At 39.0% G+C, this 24,359-nt stretch overlaps 3 protein-coding genes across 3 annotated transcripts; 2 read left to right on the plus strand and 1 right to left on the minus strand.

Annotated features, from left to right (window-relative positions):
- Positions 1 to 14: 14 nt before the first annotated feature.
- On the minus strand, positions 15 to 1,972 carry K441DRAFT_672738 (uncharacterized protein; the record flags this gene model as incomplete). Its single annotated transcript, XM_067650583.1, has 4 exons — positions 15 to 566; positions 632 to 933; positions 1,117 to 1,350; positions 1,450 to 1,972. The coding sequence occupies 4 exons, from the start codon at positions 1,970 to 1,972 to the stop codon at positions 15 to 17; spliced, it is 1,611 nt and encodes a 536-aa protein (XP_067509619.1).
- Positions 1,973 to 3,778: 1,806 nt separating this feature from the next.
- On the plus strand, positions 3,779 to 6,437 carry K441DRAFT_672739 (tyrosine-protein phosphatase non-receptor type 6; the record flags this gene model as incomplete). The annotated part of the gene is made up of 2 exons (XM_067650584.1): positions 3,779 to 5,563; positions 5,613 to 6,437. 2 exons carry the CDS (start codon positions 3,779 to 3,781, stop codon positions 6,435 to 6,437), a joined length of 2,610 nt encoding a protein of 869 aa, XP_067509620.1.
- Positions 6,438 to 6,656: 219 nt separating this feature from the next.
- Positions 6,657 to 8,284, plus strand: K441DRAFT_93723 (RING-like domain-containing protein). The gene is made up of 3 exons (XM_067654551.1): positions 6,657 to 6,999; positions 7,062 to 7,678; positions 7,810 to 8,284. Exons 1-3 carry the CDS (start codon positions 6,876 to 6,878, stop codon positions 8,062 to 8,064), a joined length of 996 nt encoding a protein of 331 aa, XP_067509621.1. The 5' UTR covers positions 6,657 to 6,875; the 3' UTR covers positions 8,065 to 8,284.
- The last annotated feature ends 16,075 nt before the right edge of the window (positions 8,285 to 24,359 follow it).

Consider the following 24,359-nt stretch of genomic DNA (forward strand, 5'->3'; position numbering starts at 1 on the left):
AAACCTACAGACTCTCACTCCAAAATTGTAATATCTCTCCGTCTGTTCGACCAAACACCAAACCGCCACCTCACTAGCCCCTTCTCCGTCCATGCCCATAGCTCGTCCTCTTCCCGGAACGCAAGGTCAAACACTACACCGACTTCCGGAAGTTGCGCTGGTTGCAGCTCAACCATTTCTTGACAAAATTTATTGCACTGGTAGTACTGATATCCACATCCTTCAAGGTAAGCATGATCTCCTGGAACTGACCCATCTGCCAGAGTCGCCGGATCTAGGAAAGCTTTGGGATCCAACGCCCAAACAAGAACGCGTTTCCAAGACGCCATAGCGATGCGTTGGCCACAAGGCGATACGGCCATGCGAATGCCGAGCGTAGATAGGTTGAACAAGCTTCCGAGGCCAGCGAGCCGCGCCACAAAGACATGATACAAGTTTCGGTAATCGCTGTTGAGGTCAAACATCTCACATTTGTCTGGGTAGTGTACCGCTTTGAGGATGAAGGCACCAACACGACCAGGCACTCCGTAACGGAATTCTTCACGGCTGATCATGACCTCTAGAGCCTGTGATAGACTTAGCATTTACTGTATCTAGAAAATTTAATCTCCTAAGTTAAAACATCATTTACCGTATTGATGCATGTTGTGGTCCCGTGGTTTAAACTCGGATCTGTGATGAGATGATGATGGTGAGACGCAAATGCTTTGCCCAAAGAATGCGAGGCAAAAGCTTCGATATCATCGGGCAAATGGTTGTTGCGTCGACTTATCTCAAGATGGTTGAAGAGGTTGGAGATCGTCCACTGCGGAACTGGTAGCCAAGGAGGAAACAGATGTACTCTTTTACCCTTGACTTCAATCCCAGATATGACTTCGTCAGGATACCGCGAGTCTTCTTCGAGTGTGCTCGCTATAGGAACTGGAGGCGAATCTATTCGGATGGCGACAATGAGCATGCGAAAAAGCGATATAGGATGCAACCATACGGGGCTTGTGGTTTGAACAAGGACAACAAAGTGCATGACGCAATAGATTATTCTAGCCCAAGAATCTTCGTGACGATGGAAACGAGCAACAGCCAATCAGACACAATGAAACCTGAATCTCCGCTCACCTTGCGATATAGAAGATCGGTCATATCTGACTAGTTTAGACCTGTGGCTTCTGCCCTCGTGCCATCTGAATACCACCACTGGGGTGCCACTTTTCGACACGGCTATTGCAACAGGATAATGTCCCTCTGCAATATGAACATCAAGAGCATCAACGACAAAGGGACCGAATTCAGGGTCTAGCTTATAGATGACAAGTTTCATCACCTTCTGAGATTCCTCTGCAGCCTTGGAACCTTGGGGAGAAACATCATCAGTTGGACGATAGCGATATAGAACCGCTATCTTGTTGATACAAGACCAAGGCGAGTTCCTAAACGGTTTCTCTGACTCACAAACCGTAATCTTAACAACTTCAAAGCGGACTTGATGGGAGAATGGAGTGTACGTGAAGGAAGAGGTGTTTGGGGATATTACATGCTTGAGCTTCGGACGATAGTCTCTTCTGCCGTACTTAGCGATGGTATGCAGCCTAACCAGCGCATCATCCGAGCAAACTTCGGCGAGCATAAGATGCTTCGTCCACTTGCAAGGACATGAAATGATTGTGCTATTCTTCCAATCGACCCTGGTCGAGGGCCGATATGAATGTACATCGGCTAACGACACTCCCCCATTATGCATATGCTGAGCGGCACGCTTAGAGAAGATGGTCAATAGACTCTCGGCGCTATAATTGAGGCTTTCGATCTGGTCCTGGCGACCGGGCATGCGCTTAAGCTGGACCCTGAGGAGCTTTGTGGAGTTGAGGGCATGATTACGGAAAGCCCTGCAGGTCAGAAGACACACCGAGAAGGATTCGGGGTCTAGGAGGAATATGATTTGCCTCAGTAGCTCGGGAGGCAACCTAAGGAGCATGGCGTGGAGTGTTGGGTAATTATTTGGGTTTGACATCTAGTTTTGATAATATCCGGTTAGCGGGGCTAGGTTCTCGCTGGTGCCACCCTCCGCAGAATCGAGCTATTCATCGGCAGAGGCTCACAAGACTTTTATTCGCTCTTCTCCCTTTTAGTTGACTCGTCCCACGGGACCATGTCCAAGAATGCTAGCAGCTGGCGGAATGCGGATACTCGAGAACCCCCGGTCAGCCGTCTTCTCCGCCCAGCAAGGGCGGCCCAGCGAAAATACTTCGACCAGTTCTTGGCCGGAATACCGTGTATGCTTGGCGAATGATGGCGTTTCCAGACAGTAGATAGGATACAGGGTTTATGATGATGGCTGAAGCATGAATCATAGGCTAAGAAGGGGCTGTGTAAGACTCATTACTCCAGATTAGCCTCGCCGGTGGTGATGCCTACGCGCTTCAGCCATGAGATTCAAAGCTGAGGACTGTGGAGCAGGCTGGCGGTGCGGGTGGTCTAGGCGGTCGCGTGAGAGTAGAGGGTCTGGAAAAGGATAAGGGCATGGGTGGAAGAAACGAGCTGGTGTTGAGGTGGGTGTGCGCAAGGCTGGGAGGGGCGGGTTATCTAATCTGCGAGATGGAATCCCTGGGAAGAACGATCTTTGGCGCCTGTCCCCAATTTATAATTTGGGGCAAGCCTCACGGTACAATTGCGACATGGGGCTCATCGACTCGGGTCGAGATTCTTACCTATCGCCGATGCTACCAATTTCGTACCTGGTAACTCTTCTAATAAAGCACCAACCCTGCAATGGTGGGGCCGCTGAGGACGGGCTGTTGGGATAGCGAGTCTGGATTATAGACATGGAACAGGCATGGACCAGGCGTGGAGCAGGCATAGATCAGGCATAGATCAGGCGTGGAGCAGGCACACAACAGGTCGAAGAAATGGGACGGTGAGCGCACGGTGGACGTCCATGATGACACTTCTCTGGCTTTATCGGCGATAGTTCGATGGCTTACCTGTCTGTCAGCGCCAGGAAGAAGTAATGCTCGCCAGTGGAATGCCGGACGAGTCCAGACCAGTCGCCTTGTCTCTGCCAAGGTCGCTACTCGCGACAACCCTGCCAAAGAGATAACGGTGGGGATGGGGGGGGTTGTGCACGGCGTGTAATTTTTTCGTGGAACGGGTGCAGAGCATATGAAGTGATAGGATCCGAAGAGGACTGTCGGCGTGCATGCTGTCCACTTTTTCCGGCGTCGTGGTGTTTGGGGCACGAGCACTCGTCGTCGCTTGCTGGTTGCGTGCTGCCGCTTTTCATGCAGGCAGGGGACGGCGAGCTTCCTGGCTCAGGTTCCGGCGTACGAAGACCCTGCATACCAACTCAAAAAACTTGACTAGAGCGCCCTCTACTGGAATTATCAGCCCACACTCCACGCACCGCTCCTACCAGCGCATTCCGCAGCCATCAAAACCGCTCAGTGCTGCCATTTCAGCATAAGTAAGCTGGAAGGCATTGCGAAAGTCAAGAAGTCGACCGTCTCTTCTGGTCCAGAACCCGCCTTGTTCATCGCCTTCGCCTCTTTTTGCCTTGCAGCGCTTTCGGCCGAGGCGCCTCCGTGACATCATTTTCTCAGCCTCAATCAATCCCCGTACAGCTCACCTCGAAAGCCACCCGCTCCCTTGTCTCCACCATACTTTAACATACCGCACTGCACCACCACTCGTCATCCCCTCACCTTTTTGATGTTCTCTCCCAACTCCATAAGTACCAGGCCACCGACGGCTTTACAAGTGCATATCACGCCTCGGCCCTAACAGCATGACCATGTCAGCCACTCCTACCTTTTCTCCTAGGCCGCGCGATGCTGCTCAACTCCATTCACAATCCCGTTCATCACGACCTACTCCTGCCTCGCGACCCAGCGCAGCACGAACGCCAGCTTCTGTAGGCCAACCTCTGCCTCCTACCAATCCAAGTCGTACGCCGAACCATGTCTCGCAAGATCCTAGGACGCCGAGTCCCAATTACTTTGGTCTCCAACTCGATTCTGCAGCCGATTGCTTCTCCTCAAGCGCCGCGCAGCACATACGAGGCAACTGGAGCCCTCCTACTTCCAATGTCCGATCCACTGCCGCCGCGTCGCCTCGAGTCATTCCTGTCGACCAAAATCCGGAATTCGAGCAGTTCCGAAGACAACAGTCTGAGAACAATAAGCAATTCACCTTTGGACGACTACCAGATCTCGGGAGCAAGCCGTCTGTCGTACAGCCCGCTAATAACATTCCTACAAGTCTCACTGGTCCAGTCCATTCGTCCAAGACCGCGCCTCCCTCATCGCCCAAGAGTTCTGCCAATCCTAGAAGTGAAAAGCCCGCCGATGGTGTTCCCGAATCGCGGTCACCAAAGCGCCTCCTTTCTTCCGACTCTTCTGTATTCCCTGATCGTCCGCGTCGAAATTCTCCCGCAAGCTTTACAGATAATGAGGTTGCTCGATCTGCAGAATTAGCCACTTTTCTCGATGACCGGACCTCGCGACCATCTCTTCCTGCCGCAAAATCGAATCTAGCTTTTACTCTATCCAACCACCGTGCCGAAACTCTGCCCGCGCGTGATAATGACGGTAAAGGTGAGGGACCGGTCATCGTGACGCCTCAGCATGTGGTCAATCTCCTTGATTCTGCTGAAGAGGAAATATTACTCTTGGACCTCCGTGTTTCAACTCAGTATGCACGATCTCGAATAGTGGGAGCGCTAAGTCTTTGTATTCCTACAACGCTTCTTAAACGGGCTTCATTCAATGTTCAAAAGCTTTGCGAAACTTTCAAGGAAGAAGACCATAGAGCCAAATTCGAAAGATGGAGGAGTAGCAAATATATCATTGTCTATGACTCTGATTCGTCCCAGCTCAAAGATGCAACCACATGCATCAACGCGCTGAAGAAGTTCGCAAACGAAGGTTGGAAGGGTTGTTCGTATATCATCCGTGGTGGCTTCTCCGAGTTCTCGGAGAAATTTCCTTCTTTCGTGGCACAAGACTCTGCACGTAGTTCTGTGTCTTCAACATCGACTCTTAGCCTGGATTCTACTGGACCTGCCGTGGCTCCGGTCATCGGCGGCTGTCCTATGCCAGCCACCCAGAATGCCGCAAACCCATTCTTTGGAAACATTAGGCAGAACATGGACTTGATCGGGGGTGTTGGGCAAATGCCCGTCAAGCAACCTGCGGCCATTACTAATCAAGTCGAGTATGATCTCCCGACCTGGCTGCGCAGAGCCGCTGATGCAAAAGACAATGGCAAAATTGTCTCGGACAAATTCCTCCAAATTGAGAGGCGCGAACAGCGACGTATGCAAGAGGCACTATCAGGCAATGTTGTATACGGTAATCCTGCGCCTAGTTCGGTCAGGGCTGTTCAAATTGCAGGGATCGAGAAAGGCGCGAAGAATCGGTACAACAGCATTTGGCCTTACGAACACTCCAGAGTCAAACTTCAAGGTATCTGCGAAGGAGGGTGTGATTATGTCAATGCGAATCACGTCCAAGCGACTTGGTCGAATAAGCGTTACATTGCCACTCAAGGGCCCCTGCCTACGACTTTCAACGTAAGTCCATCTTGCTCAGTAATCGGGTATTCAGCTGACCAAGCCGCAGGATTTTTGGAATGTCGTCTGGCAACAGGATGTCAGAGTAATTGNCATGTTGACAGCGGAACAAGAGGGGGGTCAGGTCAAAGCGCACAATTACTGGGGGAGCAAGCAATACGGCCACTTGCAGCTAAATTTCCTTGGCGAGCGCCGTGCTTCCCTCGAGCCTTCCAAGATACACCGCCACAGAGATAGGCCGGCGCTCGGACAGCGGCGATCGACAAATCCACAGCCAGGAAAACCATCCAAAGAAGCCATCTCATCTCCTAATCCGGAACAACCTTATGTCATCGTACGGAAATTCACACTTTCCCATGCTGACCACCCGTTCGAACGAATGCGAGAAATTACCCAACTGCAATACTCGAGCTGGCCTGATTTCGGCGCGCCAGCGCATTCCGCACATCTTCTTGGACTAATCGAGCAGTGTGACGCCGTTGTAAGACAGACCAACGGTGGACACGCATCGGGGCCAGATCCTCCTCATAGCCGGCCAGTGCTTGTTCACTGCAGCGCTGGATGTGGTCGGACAGGAACATTTTGCACTGTGGACAGCGTGATAGACATGCTCAAGCGACAGCGTCAGAGTCGATACGTCCGCCAAGGCACGCCTATGGACGTGGACGCATCGAGCCAAGGAAGCAACCCTTTCTTCAACTCTTCAGCCGTTGACGGGGTGTGGGTTAATATGGACGATCAAGATCTCATTGAAAAGACTGTTGAGGATTTTAGACTTCAACGTCTTAGCATGGTGCAAAGCCTAAGACAGTTCGTGCTTTGCTACGAGAGTGTTTTGGAATGGCTTGCGGAGCAGCACCCAAATTCAGCATAAGCAGGGTTTCCTATGTTTATTACAGGAATACACATTATGAAGGTATGGCCGCATGGCATTGGGAGCGAGGGTTCTCAAACTGGAATTAGGTTACTCATTGGGTCGGCGTTGAATGCCACTAAGGGCACTGCATTTTAAACATGGAGCATGGGTATTGGAAGCACATGGATAAAGCCACCGAACTGTATAGATTATGACAACGTACATATCTTATTTCTTCCAAGCAGACGAAATTAGCTAGCCGTGACAAGCAAAATATTGGATCAAATTCAATCGATCGCCAAGCATCCCTTAGATAGGCGATTGCTTGACGCGTCTGCTCGGATTTCAGGACGCGCCACGGACAAGCAATCCAAGCAATCCAAAGTGCCAAGCTCACGGGATCACGTATTTCTGCGATTCCCATCCTGCTCCTGCGCTCCTCCAACTATCCACACCATGGCCGACGAGGAAGATGCATACAACAACAGCCACCGCGCCTTCCTGCAAGCCTTCCTCGCCCGCTCCGTCCTCACCTTCGACGAAATCAAACCCATCCTCGCCGCCATCCTCTCCGTCCACGGTACGCCGCCCTCTCCCTTCCCCTCCCCCCTCCACTCCCCAGCACTAAACCCCCCCGCGCAGACCGCCGCCCCACCCTCGCAAACGACATAACCGCCCCAGACCTCTCCGCCTACCTCGCAACCCTGAACGCGCGCCTCGGCGCCATGGACCTCGAGATCCGCAGTGCGCGCTCGCAGCACGACCGCACGCAGCTATACGCGCTCGTCAACACAGCGTCGGACGCGCCGACGCAGCTCGCGACGACGCACTCGCCCGACGAGATCGCGTTCGTCAAGCGCGTCCTGGACGCCATGTTCGAGACGCACAACACGCGGAGCAAGGAGGTCATGGCGGTGACGGGGATGCAGGCGGCGCGGCTGGCGAAGCCGCCGGCGGGGGCAGGGGCGAGGGGCAGTTTGGGCGGGGACGGCGAGGACGGAGCACAGACGCAGGGGAGCGCCGGGCATGGTCTGACCATTGCGCAGGCGGAGAGGGTCATGGCGGATATGGTTGCTGAGGGCTGGTTTGAGAAGAGTAGGGCTGGGTATTTTAGCCTTAGTCCGCGCGCGCTGATGGAGTTGCGGGGGTGGTTGAAGGATATGTATAATGAGCCCGCTGGGGAGGGAGAGGGGGAGGGGGAGGGAGAGGGGCTGGTGAGGGTAAGGGACTGTGAGGCGTGTCGGGAGATCGTGACGGTGGTGAGTTGCTGCATTTCCTGCACTTATCTCTGCGCCCCCACCTATCTCTGCTCCCTATGCCCGAAAGTGTGGCTGGGGGGGCAAGTGCAAAAGGGGCTGTGAGGACTGATGGACTGACTGACGGCTCGCAGGGCCAACGCTGCTCCAACCGCGACTGCCCCTGCCGTCTGCACAACATCTGCACGCAGCATTTCTTCCGCTCGCAACCGAACAACCGCCGCTGTCCGCGCTGCAAGGCCGAGTGGACGGGTTGGGACTTTGTTGGCGAGAAGGCCGCGACTGGGGACGGTGGTGCGGGCCGCAGGACCACTGCTGGTCCTAGTAGGAGCGCAACACTGACGAATGGCGAGGTAGATAGTGGGGAGGATGAGGAGGATGATGAGTGATGGGCATTCGGACACGTTTTATTGCATGGGACGGTGAATGGAGTACTAGTATTAGGACGGCGATAAATCTGCTAAGATGGAGCATCTCGACAGGATATGTATGCACGACAGAGATCACGCTTGGGTTATCTAATTGTATGGTCTGAGGTTTTGACCGCTCCACTGGAAAAAAGCATTCGAGTAACCAATCCAGAGCTCAAATCTGATTCCAATGCGATCGTTTGGTAAAACTAACGCCTTTCTAATCTAAGGCTCTTTTAGATTGGCAACTGCATTAAATTTGCAAGCTAAACCATATATAGTAGTTAAAATAAGGTACTTAGCATAGATTAAAAGGAGCTTTAGGCTTTTAACTTAGAAATTAAATTAATTGTAAGGCATATTGCCAGGGTGTACGGTAGGGAGCAGGCAAGCCGAGCATGAGTCACAAGGAGAGTCGATGGAAGAGGACGATATGGTAATAAGGGTAGGCAATAGCCTCGTACGGAGACGAACCGATGGGGGAGGAAGGAGGCTGCAAGCCCGAGGAGCTTATAAGGGGTGGCCAAGGCCTAGCCGAAGGCTAGCCTTGGCAGCCCCTGAGAGCTTCCGGGATGTAGCCGAGTAAGGGACCAAAAGTACCCTTACATTAATCTAAAGCTCTTATATACACGTCTAATTAATAACTTTTGGCAATATAGTAACTTTATTTACTTTAATCGCGATACTACTATATCTTTTATAATCTTATTATATTATTTTAAAGCGGTATTTATATATAGTATATAAATATATAAGTAGGTATAAAGTAAATAATATAAGGCGTTAATATAAAATCCACTTTAATTAATTAATTAATTGTAATATCTACCTTCCACTAATTAAGGCTTAAGGGCCGTCGAAATTGGACTCTATACCTATACGAGGTGACTTAGTCTACGAACCTACTAATCTTTAGATGTATTAGAGCTAACGCAGATGCGTAAAAGCTAGTGGTTATTAAAACGTAGAAGTGGTAAAAAGTTTTCGCACGGAATAGTAAGATCTTGAAAACTATCACTAAGGTACCCCTTTATAGTAAATAACTACTACGCTTCTATCTAGAGTATTAAAATGTAATATATTAATTGTATATGCCTCTAAGATTGGAGGGCTAGTAGCTATATAATATAATATTAAGGAGGCTAGTACCTAGCCTCCCTACGCTATTAGGTCGAATCTTAATATAGAGCCTACCTCTATAATCCTTATAAATATAAGTTAGATTTAACGTTCTCTAACCTCCAAATAGAAGGTATTAATAACTATTTTATAATTAATAAACGAACGAATAAGCAAATATACCCCTTTTAGCCCTTAGGGTAACACGCGCCCGCAGAGAATAATTACTTGCTATTACTAGCTTAGTTAGGTCTTTCTAGCACTAAGAATATCTTAAACTTTAAAGAGGCCGCTTGTTACGGAGTGAGTATAAGCGGCGATAATATATATAGCAAGGTAGATATTATTAAGCTATATATATAAACTATGTAAGAAGTTAAGACGTTGCGTAAGGAGAGAAGGTAGGAAAACGGGAAGAAAGGGCATATATCGTTGACTTGGTTGCTTAGTTAATATATATATAAGGCAGAATAGGGTTTAGTGTAACGGAACCTTGTAGCAGGAACTAATATCGCATTGTTTTTTATTAGCTAGTTAACTATCTTTTATAATTGTTTAACCGTTATAGGTTGTTATAAGTTAGTGTTTACTATACTGGTGTCGTTACCTGACCTTAAAGTAGTTGCCGCCGTTAATGGTGTTATAGTGGCTGCTTTTGGTGGTATATTGTTTGACTTTTTATATTTAATACTATAACTAGATAGTAATTGTATAATGGAACCTTGTAGTAGGAACTACGATAGGCTCGTTAATAGGCTAGGTGTATAGGAAATATAAGTACGGAAGTTAATAATGTAATAATAACTAGTGGAGTGGTTGCCTAATAGATTAACTCTAATTATATTCTAAGAATTACTATAAGGAAGGAACTATCTAGGTAGGGACTAAGGGTCCTTAAATATATAACCGTACTCCTATAAAATCCTTCTTATACATAATATACGTGTGCTCTATTTACTTCGTCGTAGATTATATAAATTATATAGATTATATAGATTATATTATATAACCTTAGCTACTATTCCTCGTTATATAGCTCTATCAGCTCTATCTTAGACTATACCTATATTAACTAACTAGCTTCTTCTAACTCTTCCCTAAGTAGTCATAATATTGTATTTAAAGCGTCCGTAACAATTTAAGTACTTAGTAATACCCTTTAGCCTTATAAACGCTCTAAGCTTATTTTAATATTACGTAAATAATACCCTACGTCTTTACCTAGATATCTTCTGTACTGCTTATATTAACGACATCCTAATATATAGTAATAATCTAACTAAATACTAGAAATACGTTTATTGACGTCAGGAAAACGGGAGAGTGGTTGGGGCTAGCTAGGGGCTAGCCCGGGGCTGGCCTGGGGTTATTTCAGCTGGATCCGCTAATCTGCTTATATACACTTCTTTACGCTAGCCCAGGGCCACTTTAGCAACCTTATATCTTAAAATTATAATATTTCCTATAACTATAATAGTTACAATATTTCCCACGACTGTAATATTTATAATATTTCCCGCAACTACAATGGTCGCAATATTTCCTATAACTGCAATAGTTGCAATATTTCCCACGACTGCAATATTTATAATATTTCCCGCGACTGTAATAGTCGTAATATTTCCTACGACTACAATAGTTGCAATATTTCCTACGACTGCAATAGTTGCAATATTTCCCATAACTGCAATATTTATAATATTTCCCACAACTGCAATATTTATAATATTTCCCGCGACTATAATAGTTGTAATATTTCCCGCAACTGTAATAGTTGCAATATTTCCCGCGACTGCAATGGTTGTAATATTTCCTATAACTACAATAGTCGCAATATTTCCTACAACTGCAATAGTTGTAATATTTCCCACAACTGTAATAAGTGTAATATTTTCTACAACTGTAATAGTTGCAATATTTATAATGTTTCCCGCGATTATACTAGTTGTAATATTTCCTATGGCTATAATAGTCGCAATATTTCTTATAACTACAATAGTTATAATATTTCCCACGACTATAATAGTTATAATATTTCCCACGACTATAATAGTTGCAATATTTTCTATAACTGCAATAATCGCAATATTTTTTATAACCGTAATAATTATAATATTTTAGAAAGTGAAATATTATCTATATACCTTAGAGGAAGTAACTACATATCTAGGTTATTATCTTTAGGCAATCCTAGCCTTATTTTAATATTACTATTTCCCTTTTACTATATAGACTCTAAAAATATATTAAATCTACTATTATTTAGTAGCTTTTCCCTCGTTCTAAGAGTATACTAAAAAAAATATTCTTCTTTAATACCTAGTAAGTTTTGTAGTCTATCTGGTGTTATTATATACAGTATATTAAGTATATGCGGTTTATTATCTAAGTTATAGTGCCAAGCAACCCTAAAGTAAGAAGCCTTATAGTTTTAGATAGGTAGGCTGTCTATAGTTATTAGTGGTGAAGAGATTAGGGTCAAGCGTAAAGTGCCCTAGTTAAGTTATTAATATAATAATTAGAAATACGCTTTTGCTTACTCTTTAATCTAAAACCAAATCTTTACTTCTCGCTAGTGTTACCTTATCTATATAAGCAAAAGAGGAAGAACTAGTAGGCCTTAAGTTATTATTACTAGAGATAGGAAAGCCATCTATTACTAAGAACTTAAACTCATGCTAGGTTATATATGGCTTAAGCTTATCTAGATTATCAGTATTGTCTATATATAGATTATACACTATATACGTATTTTTAACTAGGTTGCTAGTCTTATATATCTACTTCTAAATAAAACCAGCTATTACCTATAGTAGTTTAACTTTTCTATTAGAAGCTTGCGCGTCCTATATCTTCTAGATTTAATAGTATATTACTTTATAAATTAATATCTTATAATATATAGGTAGATTAGAGTATTACTTATACCGTTTAGTTCTCCTATTATATCTGCTTTAACTATTTGCCGTAGACCTCCCTTTTATATTTAGTGAGTATATGTTAAATATAAGTAGTAATTAGTATAACAGTATAAGCCAAAAGTGGGTGAAAATATTTAAATGTCTAGGGGTGTAAAGCTAGGCCTTTTAAGTTCGGGTTAAAAAAGTATTAAGTAATATACTTAATGATCACGGGTGCTACAAATCGTTATTTCCCCTTCTATTATTAGTAGGTAAACTCTAGGAGTATATAGTAGGGCTTATAAGCTTTGGATATGCGTATGTAAATATATTATCTTTAAGTAGTTAAAAGACTAGAGCTTGGGTATTTAGTGTATTAAGGAACGGATAATATGTATATACGACTGTATAAATATTACTTAGAATATATAATCTAAAGTCGCTAATATAGTTAAATAACTATAGTTTTGCGACATATACTATATTAGCAGTACTTTAAATATTGCTAGTAGGAGGTATAGATTTTAGAGACTTGCTCTATAAGCTTCTTTTAGTTTAGGTAGAGGCCAAATATTATTAAATATACGCCCCTAATTGTTTAAACTAGCCTTTCGCCAAGTATTAATAATTAGTGCGTTAATGTCCAACTTCTGTCTTTCTAGCTATAGAGAGAGTCTATAGAAAGGATTAAAGTGGCCTATTATAATTATAGCCTATATAAGTAGCCTAGTATAGGCTAGCATAGGTGTATATATAGGTGTAGAATTAAACTCGGCCCGCCGTTATACCCCCTACTAGAGTAGTTCTAGTTTATATCTCGATTGTTTTATACTGTTAGTACTTTTATCCTTAGTAGTGCTTAGTTAATAATGGCGTTTATTAGGCAATATATTATAATAACCCTATATACATAGGTAAATAATTAATTTATATACTAGGTGTGCAGGCCTTACTATTTTCTAAACTAATGACTTAGAATAGGTAGCAGATTTAAGCTTATATTAAGTTATATTAGTCCTACAGTAATAAGTGTCTTAAGGGCAATAGGGGTGTAGTGGAATCTTATTACTATTAGATTCGTCCTTGGATATACATAAGTCTTACTAAAACTATAGGCTCTACCTTATTAGCTATATACCACTACTATAAAGCGGATATAAGTCGCACCTAGCTGCTGGACGCTACAATAACCTATATATTAGATGATTTAGCCATAATAGAGAATAGTATTGGTTTAATATATTGGTGTTAAAGATATATTTAATGGCCTATAGAAAGAGTACTAATATAGATTATTAATAAGAGAGAGGAGAAAAGTAAAAATTGTAAAGGGGCTCTTTAATTTTAAGCCCTACTTACTTAAGTTAAGCTATCTAGTATATCTAGCCAAGCTAGTATAATATACACAACCGTATATATATCGACACTATATTAGAAATATTGGGTATATAAAATATAGCATAGTGCGCGAGATGGTTAGTATAATATAAATATAATATTAGGCCCTTAGTTTTTTTTTTTAGGCTAGACGGAGGTCTCCCGTTTCTACTTTAATTTATTACTTGCTAATTCTACTTTATATATAGAAACCGTTAGTCTAAGTATACCACTAATTTCCCGTACGGATACCCTTAAACCCCTAGGCCTAGAACGATTCCTCTCTAACTCTAGTTATATTCTAGGTAGCGTTAATAATAAGTTGCTTATAACGGCTTGTAGTATAATAGTTTTAATATATATAGGTGCAGTGGCCGGGTATAGTGTACCTATTTAAATACGTTAGAATATTTCCAATATTACTAAAATTGCTTATATAATCTATCTTACCTTAGTCTTTATATCTTACTATAAAATAAAAACGATTAAGTCCTTTAGTATACATTTCATCTATAGCAGCCCTCTAGGTTCGTTTAGTAAGAACTTCCATTTCTCTTCCTCGGCTATTATAATAGAAAATTTTATATTTTATAGGATTAAAGCTAATATCTTTTAAGAGTACGCTAGTAAATAGACTAAAGTCTAGATCAGTTAACGTAATTTTATTATCTGGTGTACTACCGGCTATAAAGTATTTACAACTATATAGCATTTCCCGGCTATCTCCTTCGTAAACTACTTTAGTTTATACTGTCCCGAATATAAAGCTGTTCTAAGTAACTAACTCTAGGTTTTCTTTACTTAGTTGGCGTATATTAGTTAATTTAAGACAATACGCAACGGACTTAATTTATGCTAGGGTTATTACTCTATCTAACACTTAACGCTTTTAATTATTGTTATATTTTTAGGCAATTATGGATAAATACCTACTCTGCTAAGGTTCTAGTATGCCTATAAAAACGGTAAGAAATGTTTTAATTATACTGCAAAATACCTAATTAAGTCTTAACCGGTTTCTAACCTTATTTAGTTATAAACTAAGCATTTAAATATCTATAAGTCCCTATTCCATAGTGGAATAAATATCGCTATATAATATTTTATTAATTTTTAGGCCTAAGTAGATAAACTTTACTAACTAGTTCTTTATTACGTGGGCCTTATATACTAAAGAAAGTGATATAGGTTTAGATTATTATTCTATTTACGCGTAAATACCTAGTATAGTGCTGTTAATTGTTATTAGGTAGTTTGTGGTGGTTATTATAATTAAGTAGGGGTTAGCGTAAAGGAAAAGGAGTTATATAGCGGCTAAACCTAAATAGGTATATCTACTAATTATTTATAATATTTATAATATATTATATTAGTAAATATTATATTTATTACCTCTCTTATAATATTTATATATATATAATAACCGTAACATCTTTATTATATATACTTAGAGCTAGGTGTTATAAAATATATTATAATTAGTGTACTATAGAGGCAGTGCTTACTTAGCTAGTAGTACTAATTAAGCTAGTTAAGTATATAGAAGAAACCGTCTATACCCTACTATATAACCTTACTAATAGAACCCGGTTTTAATATATATTAAGCAATCTTAAGTAGTAAAGCACTAGAAAGGCGCTTCTTTTTAGTATAATACTTTAGCGCTTTAGAGAAAGCGCCTAGTATAAAGATCTTACGTTTTTTAGCCCGCTGCTAAATATATACCTCTATATTAACCTTACTAGATATAGCTCTAATATCCGTAACTTTATCTTCTAGCTGTCTAATCCTATAGGCACGTCTAAATACCTAAGCTTTAACTACGGGTAGCGGCTGTGGCTTAAATATAAACACTTTACTTGCTCTAATTAGAGTGTATACTTTAGATATTAGGCCGGTAGTTAATATAAGGAATCTTAGAGTGGGGTTATTTTTAAATTCTTTAACGATTATCTCCCTTTCTTCTATTTTAAGCCTACCGCTAACTAACTTGCAGCTACCTGGTCCGTACCTATTAAGAAAATACTAATCCAGCGTTAGAATATAAAAATATTGCTTTAAGAATAAATAAGACGTACTAGATAAATAATAAAGGCGGCTACCGGGAATGCTGTAAAGATGACTAACTTCTTAGGATAACCTTTGCAGTTAGTCCCTAGCTAAGTAAAAACTATTTTTAAGGTATCTATTTTTAGACTTAAAGCTATAATAGAAGGCAGTTCTTGCTTAAATATAGACTAATTAGGGTTCTTATAATAGTTGAGCGTATAGCCCTTTTTTTTATTACCTTCTAAAAATAAGCTAGTGAAAGGCACATTAAAGTCTTCGCCCTTATTTTTCCAGAGTTATAGCTCTAGGAAGTTTATAAAGATTTAAAGCTTATAGGTAAATATAGAGCTAGACCAGTGTGGTTTCGTAGGTTTTTAATTAGCGTTTAATCCTTTCCACTTCTACTCAACTAATTTCTTCTTATATACTGTATTAATCTCTTTCTTTAGTTTATCTATAGCCCTATTTAATTGCTTTAAGACCTTAGGTATATACTTAACGCGAATATTCCAGTCTACTCTTTATACATTAATTTTAATTAATGGTTTATTGTTAAACTATTATATATTTATAGAGCGCCCGATTACGAATTATAAAATAACATTATAAAAACCGTTAATAATGGCCCCTATTTCTTTCTTAGCCTCCTTTAATAGTTTAGCTTTTATTTAAACCATCTTATTTATTTTTACTTATAGCGCATAGATATTAGGACCGAGTAACAGTTTATAATTAGGCTTTTCTACCTATTCTTCCTCCTGCCCTATTGCTAAGGTTTATAAAAATGCAGTGAGATTACTAGGGCTAGTGCCTGCTAGGGTGCCCGAATATCCCCAGAGATAGATATTATTTAGTAAAGCCTAAATCGCGAGCTCTCTAGTTATAGTCCATAACTAAGTTTAGCTATTTTTAGTGGTATAAAACTTATTAAGAAACACATGGAGCCATACTACTATATTTAATCGATAGTATATCCTAAGTAGAAACTCGCCTAGAGAGTATAGGAATTGTTATTTCTAATATCTAATAGTTATAGCGATAATGAAGCGGGACGAGTTAGTAGGAGGATTATATAATATATTATTCGGGTTATCTAAATTAGGCTCCTTATGGCTAAAAAGGAATTTAGGGTTATTTTTCTAGCACTCCTAGGCCGTTCCCGTGTAGTTGCTATATATGATTTAAAACTAAATATCCGCGGTACCCTTATTCTTACCTATATTCTCGCGTATTATAGCTAAGTAATTTTCACTAAGTACTAACTTAATATTCTTTTTCCATGCCAATAGAGCTTTAGGTGGTGCTATTATAAATATTAGGCTATTAAGTCTTTTAAATACGGAGTACGGATTCTTATTAATATATATGCACTAAATTGGTAGGCTACCCTATAAGGGGTATTACGCATTCTTAGCTTCCCTAGTAAAATAAGTAAGATATAATCTATTTTTTTTTGCTTAGGAATTCTAAATAGCCTATTAATTAATAACAATTAATCTATTTAATAGATAGACAAAAATTACAGTAACTGTTTTACCTAAGCCTATCTAGTCTGCGCACACTCCGCTATTAACGTCGTATTTTTTGTTTATAGTTTAGTAATAGGCGGTAATTAGTTAATATTTTTTTACTTTAAAGGATTTTATAACTAGCTATAGCGGTAATAGAAGGCTATCTATATTAAGGTTGGCGTTAGGATTAAGACGAAGGTATCTATATGCCTTTAACTATAGAGTTTTATTAATACGTTCGCATTCCTTTTTTATTGCCTAGTTAAAACCAGAATTTAAACTAAAAAAAATTAGTTTTCTATTAAGGGAATATCTATATTGGATATATTGGAGATATATACACGTACATATATCTAAAGAATATGGCATTAAGATTATTCCCTTTCTTATCATCTGCATAGTCCTTAAAGTCGTTTTTGGCCTTATCACCTATATTAGGGAGGGGATTATTATTACCTTTATCATCACTACTGTTATTAAACAACACCTCTATTATGTTTATTATATTTATTCCGTTTTTTTCGACCTATATAATCTTCTTGATTTTATAGTGTTCTATAGTATCCGCTAACGCTAATAGCGGAGGTAGTTAACTGTTAGAAGTATCCGTATCGCCCTTTTTAGAGGTTCCGCCTATTACAGTATCCTTTCCGCCAATAGTAGTAGTCTTAATAACACTAGGTGTAGGATGGTTGCTATTATTAGGAATACTAGTATAGATTAATGGCGAGTTGGTTAGGGTGGCATTATTACTAGAACTAGCAGATTTTCTAGTAACGGCTAGTTTCTAAATATTGGTCTAAGGCGTTGTTAACGTAGAAGTCACGCTATCTAGGTTTAGAAATAGGTCTAATATAGTCCATCTATCCAATTAGGATATAGCTAGATTTAAATATTAGTAATATACTATAAGAGCCGCAATACTTACAATATAAAGCACTTACGTAGAGGTTGGACCTCTAGCTTTAGTATCCATAAGCCAGAGTTTATAGTATTGCTAATTATAGTAACTAACTCTTCTTTATTTCTAACAGGGCCGAAGCTATCCTATAAATACTTAGTATTAAAGTCGACGGGATAAAACGCGCTACTAGATGCGGTAGCTTTTAATATAAGCTTATTCCAAGATAAACTATCCAGCGTCCAATTAATAGACCTATGAAATTTATCTTTTATAATAGCTTGGAGACGAAACCGAATAATGGCAGTATTAGAACTGTAAGATATATATACAGTATACACTAATAGGGTCACTTCACTCTTAATATAGTGTGGTAAGATCCCGGCATAAGGGTTAGCTTTAGGTATTTCCAGTTTTGCTTAATAATACCTCTTATAACCTTTTTAGATTTTATTTAAGTGTAGAGGAATTAAGTTAGAGTTATCTTCTGCGTCTATTAATGGAGTTAGCCTCTTTTAACTTAGTAGTTCCGATTTTACTCTTAATTTGTTTAACTTTATCCTTATAATAAGTGCTAAGTAACTCCTCCCCGTAAACGTTTAACTAGGACACCGCTTAAAGGCGTTAATCTTAGTAAGTGTAATTGCTTTTATATTACTACGGATCTCGGTCTAGCGGTATTATTTGGCCTTAAAATATCCATATTCCTTAAGTATTTTTTAAAGTTAGGCCTTAGCCGTAAGCAGCCTAAGCGCGTTAATTGCTAAACCTTAACGGACTATTGCGTCTAATAGCTAGATAGTAGCCGAGGCGTACTAGATGGGATATAGGTATAAGGGTTTATTATTAACGACGGGCTATAATTTAGGACCTATAATAGCGGGTTAATATAAATAGCAAAAGGATAGACTAGCTTAGCTTTAATAGCCTATATAGTTTAACTTACTAAGCTCGCTTTCCTAAGAAGTTATTATAAAGAGCCTCCTCTTAATAATATCCAGCGTGAGGAGATATCTATACTAGGATAAAAAAGGTAAGACGGTGGACTTATAATGGAAGACATAAGGTAGAAAAGGTCTGCTAACTATATAGGTAAATAACCAATAACCAAGATTGCATTAGTAAGGTAAATTAATTTAAGAATTAAACTAAAATAAAATAAATGGTTATTGCGCGTAATATTGGCAATATTAAGCTAGGTATAATAGATTAAATAAAAATAATCTAGTAATATGCCTTAGATTAGGGATTCTAGGGAAGCAAAACCTGTTAGTGCTAAGTGTAGCTGGGATGCGAGAAGGTAATAAGTTAAGCTTACAATTATTACAGATATAAGATGCCTTAAGTATACAATATAGTACGTTAATATTTATAATATTGCAAAATATGTTAATATAATAGTCTGGTAGTATACCCTAAGTTAGGGATTAGGGGAACCAGAACTTAGGTAGTATTATTAAAAGGCGGGAACCAAGGTTGCGAGGAGGCAATATTACAACTATTGCATATATAGCATACCTTAGGTATGCGATATAGCACGCTAATATTTACGATATTATAAACCGTACTAACGTATAGGTCTAGTGCTATGCCCTAGAGCTAGGTAGTGCTGCTAAGAGGCGGGAACTAAGGTTGTAAGGAGGCGATATTATAACTATTGTATATATAGCATGCCCTAAGTATGTGAATTAGTGTGTAGATATTTATAATATTATAAACTATACATCCATCCATCTATCTATTTATCTATTACCTACTCTCTATATTAGAATAAATTTCCTCTCACCTTAACTACACTAGCCCTTAACCTATTTTAAGTAAATATAGCAATAGTACGTATACTAGTGAGGAGTTATAGATATCTTACGCTAATTAGTTATTATAGATAAATAAAAAACCTAAGTATATAGCTACCCTAGCTAAGCGCACTAAGCGTCCCTATATTAAAAAGGCGTTATTAAAGAATAGAGATGGAACCACAAAGCTAGCTCCAAAGCTGCGAAAGAAAAAGGTGGCGGATAGTTACTAAAAGGAGATTAGAGGGTTTCTAATTAAGTAAGAGAAGAATAGTAAGGCAGCTAAAGCCATAAAGACAGTTTAGCTACCTCTTAAGAAGCCTTTACTAACCTATTCTGTCCTACTAGCCGCTAGAAATGCCGCTATATATAGTCTAGAGAGAACCAAGTTAAATAAAAACAGTATTGCGGAGATAGCTGTTACGGAAACTAGAAAACTATAAAAGGGGGACCTCTTTAATATTGCAAGTTAGATAATTAGTCGTATAAAGGAGGAGTAGGATGCTTTATAAACTGCGTTAGCTGCTAATTACTAGAATATTAAAAGTTTAAAGACTAATATTAAGGAACTTTAAAAAGCTAAAAAGGCTTAAAATATGTCCATTGTTAATCTAATCTAGGACGCTTAAGTAATAAAGTAGAACTGTTTTATAAAGGAGCGCAATAAGTTAAAAGTAGAAATTAAATAGATTAAGAAAGCGCCGCTAAAACTAGTTACGCTAAAACATAAGTATAACTAGCTTAACACCGAGTTTAAAGACTTAAAAGAGTCTAAAATAGCTAAACTAGACACTGTGAACTAAAGACTTAATAGTATTTAGAAAACTTTATCCGTCTAAATAATAAATATAAACAGCTCTTCGAAGTCGTAAGCGACGTCGGTAACTACGCCGGTTTAATAGCTAATGATTATTATAGAGAGGCTAGCCGAGCAATTAAAAAGCCGAAGGGTAAGCTATAGAACGGCGGTTTAATAAAAATCTAATAGGGGTTAATAAGGAGCTTTTAAGGCGATTATAACGGCAAATGCCTAAAATTGAGATAGGATAGGGCTTTTACTCTATGTGTTTGCTATCTTAGCTATTTAGAGAATCTTAAGTAGGCGGCGTATAATGTGGAAACGATTAAAGTCGCGTAAATAGTGCGATGAGCTATTAGAAATGAAATGAACTTAATAAAAACACTATTGCGTGGGTTTGGAGGTATATATAGGGTTATAAAAACTATAACTCCGGCGGTAGGCGAGATTTTAGATATTATATATATAGTATGCGACGTAGTATGTTAATATTTATAATATTGCAAGAAGTGCTAATACGCGGGTTTTAGTAGTCTTAAGGCCCAATTTTATAAGTTACGCTTCTCGGTATATATATATATATATATATATTAGAGATAACTGTTTTTAATCTTATTAGGCTAGCTCTAAATTACAGTAATTATATTACTTACCATACCACTACGCCGCGAGGACTTTTAGTTATAATTTTATAAATTTAATTAAAATATAACCCCTTCCTAATTCTTATAATTAAATATTTCTATATGCAACACTATGCTAAGGATTATAATGCAGATTGCCTAGATATAGCTTTACTATAATATAACGGCTCTACGCCAATTGATTAATCTATAGCTCTAAAGTCTAGATTTATAACACTAAAAATAAGCTCTAAGTTACTAATTTTACACTAGTAGAATAAAACTTACTAAGAGTTACTATACGGATCCTAGCCGGTAGAAGTAAGAGGCCTTAGTAGGCTTTAGTGTTAAAGTCGTTAATAATAACTTTATCCCTCTTAACCTAGATCTAGCTAGCTATAAGACGGTAGGTATTCTCGCTATATTTATATCTAAGAGATTAAACAATAAGTGGGGTATAAGAATATTGCGCTTATTATAAATATAATACACTAGGCGTATTATAAATACGAATATAGGGAATGCGGTAAATATAATTAACTTCTATAGATTATATTTGTAAGTAGGCCAAAGTTTAGTAAGAATAGTTTTTAAGGTATCTACACTTAGGCTTATCTATATAGAAGAGTCTGACTCGCCGTAAAGGATTAAATTGTTAAGGTTTTTATAACGGCTAAGGGTATAATTTTATTTATTCTTATTTTAATAAGCACATGGGTGTAATAGGTATATTAAAACCTTAACCCTTATCCTTTTAATTATGCTATCTTAGAAAACTGGCATAGATATAAAGGCTTTCTATAATGCTATACTAAGCTAATATTATTCTATAGTTTCGTATTATAGTTTTAACACTTTATATATCCAGCCGACTAATTTCTTACTATATAATGGCTTAAACTCCGCTTTAAGGTTATAAGTAGCTTTGTTTATCTGCTTTATAGTAAAGGGATTATAGGTAGTGTAGGAGTTCCGGTTAGTTTGCGTTATTTTAATCTAAATAAGCAGTTCCTTAATAAACTACTTTATCTTTATTAAACATCTAATAATAAACTAGGGGACAATACTATGGAAGCCGTTTATAATCTCTTACATTTTCTTCCTAGCACCTTTAGTTAGCTTTACTTTTGTCCTAACTATCCTATTAATACTTCCCTATAGCACGTAGACATTGGGACTAAGTGGCAGATTATAACTAGGCTTACTCTCCTATTTATTATCTTGCCTTATTAATAGAGTTTCTAAAAAGGCGCCGAGATCACCAGAAACAGCGCCTCTTAGAGTACTAGAATATTACTAAACGAGGGCATTATCTAATTAGCCAATTTTTATAGACCTACCAATCGACTACTAGCTCTAGGTTAAGCGCTTCTTAATGGAATTAGATAAGATATATATAGTGCTATATAACGGGGCATTTTAGGCTTTATAGTCTGTGTTATTTTTATACCTAGGGGACTTAAGAGATTTTTTTAAATACTCTAATATTATGGTAATAATAAAATCTAAATAAGCTAATAAGTGGGGTATAATATTTAACGTTAGGGGTATCTGCATTAAAAATAACATTGCTTTTACGGTACTTAAGAATATTAGAGAGGAACTTATAGTGCATTTTGTTATAATTATTATAGATTAGCTAAAACCAAATATCCCTTCTACTATTTATATCTACGGATTTGCGTATATCCTTAATATATTAATAACTAAGCCCCACTTTTATATCGTTTACCTAGGCTAATAAACGTCTAGGTGGTGCTATAAGAAGCGTTAGGCTATTAACTCTTTAAATTTAAAATATAGATTCTCACCAACATAGGTATACTACCTTTGTAATCTATCCTATAAGGAGTATTACGCGCTTTTGGTTTTCCCTCTAGAATAAGTAAGATATAATCTATATTTTTTTGCTTAAGAATCCTAAACGGCCTATTTATTAAAAATAATCAATTGGTTTAGTATATAGGCAAGAATTATAATTACCGTCTTGCCTAATCCTATCTGGTTAGCGTGTATACCGCTATTAATATTATCTTCTTTAAATACAATCTAACAATAGGCGGCAATTAGTTGACATTTTTTCTCCCTAAAGGATTTTATAACTAGCTATAGTGGCAATAGAGGGCTATCTGCGTTAAGGTCGGCGTTAGGACCAAGACGAAGGCATCTGCATACCTCCAACTATAGATTTTCGTTAATATACTCGCATTCTTTCCTTATTGCTTAGCTAAAGCCAGAATTTTAACTAAATAAATATTAGTTTTAAATTTAGAGAGCGTTTATATTGGACATATTAGAGATATATGCACGTATATATATTTAAAAAACGTGGCATTAGGATTACTAACATCCCCTTTATTCTTATAATCTACAAAGTTGTTTTTAGCGCCATTATCTTTACTAAGGAGGGGAGCGCTATTATCTTTGTTATTACTACTGTCAGTAAACTCCACGTCTATGGCGTTGTCTAGAGTTATTAAATTATTTTCTAATTGTACTATCTTCTTAATCCCGTACAGCTTGGGGGTATTTACTAACACTAGCGGCGGAGATGGCTAACTTCTACAAGCATTAGTATTGCCCTTTTTAGATATTCCGCCCATTATAGTATTATTTTTGCTAACGATAGTAATCTTAGTAATACTAGCCGTGGACTAATCGCTATTTTCGGGAATATAGGTAGGAATTAATAGCGGGTTAGTTAGGGTGGTATTATTACTAGAATTAGTAGATATTTTAGTGGGAACTGGTTTCTAAACACCGGTTTAAGGCGTTATTAGCGTAGAAGTTATACTATCTAGGGTCGGAAATAGGCCAGCTATAACCTATATATTTAATAAGGATATAACTAGATTTAAATATTAGTAATATACTACGAGAGCTATAATACCTGCAATATAAAGTACTTACGTAGAAGTTAGACTTCTAGCTTTAGCATTTATAAGCCAGAGTTTATAGCGTCGCTAGTTATAATAACCAGCTTTTTCCTATATTAGGTAGGGACTATAGTTATTATAAGGGCGCTTAGTGTTAAAGCCTATGGGCTAAATCTTACCACTAGGTATAATGGCTATTAATATAAGCTTATCCTAGTATAGGCTGACTAGTGTCTAGTAGGCGGACTTATAAGGCTTCTACCTTATAATAGATTGGAGATAAGACCGGTAATAATATAAGCAGCACTAGTATATATTATTGT

This window comes from Cenococcum geophilum, assembly GCF_001692895.1.
Source record: "Cenococcum geophilum 1.58 unplaced genomic scaffold K441scaffold_2, whole genome shotgun sequence".
NCBI classification, from domain to species: Eukaryota; Fungi; Ascomycota; class Dothideomycetes; order Gloniales; family Gloniaceae; genus Cenococcum; species Cenococcum geophilum.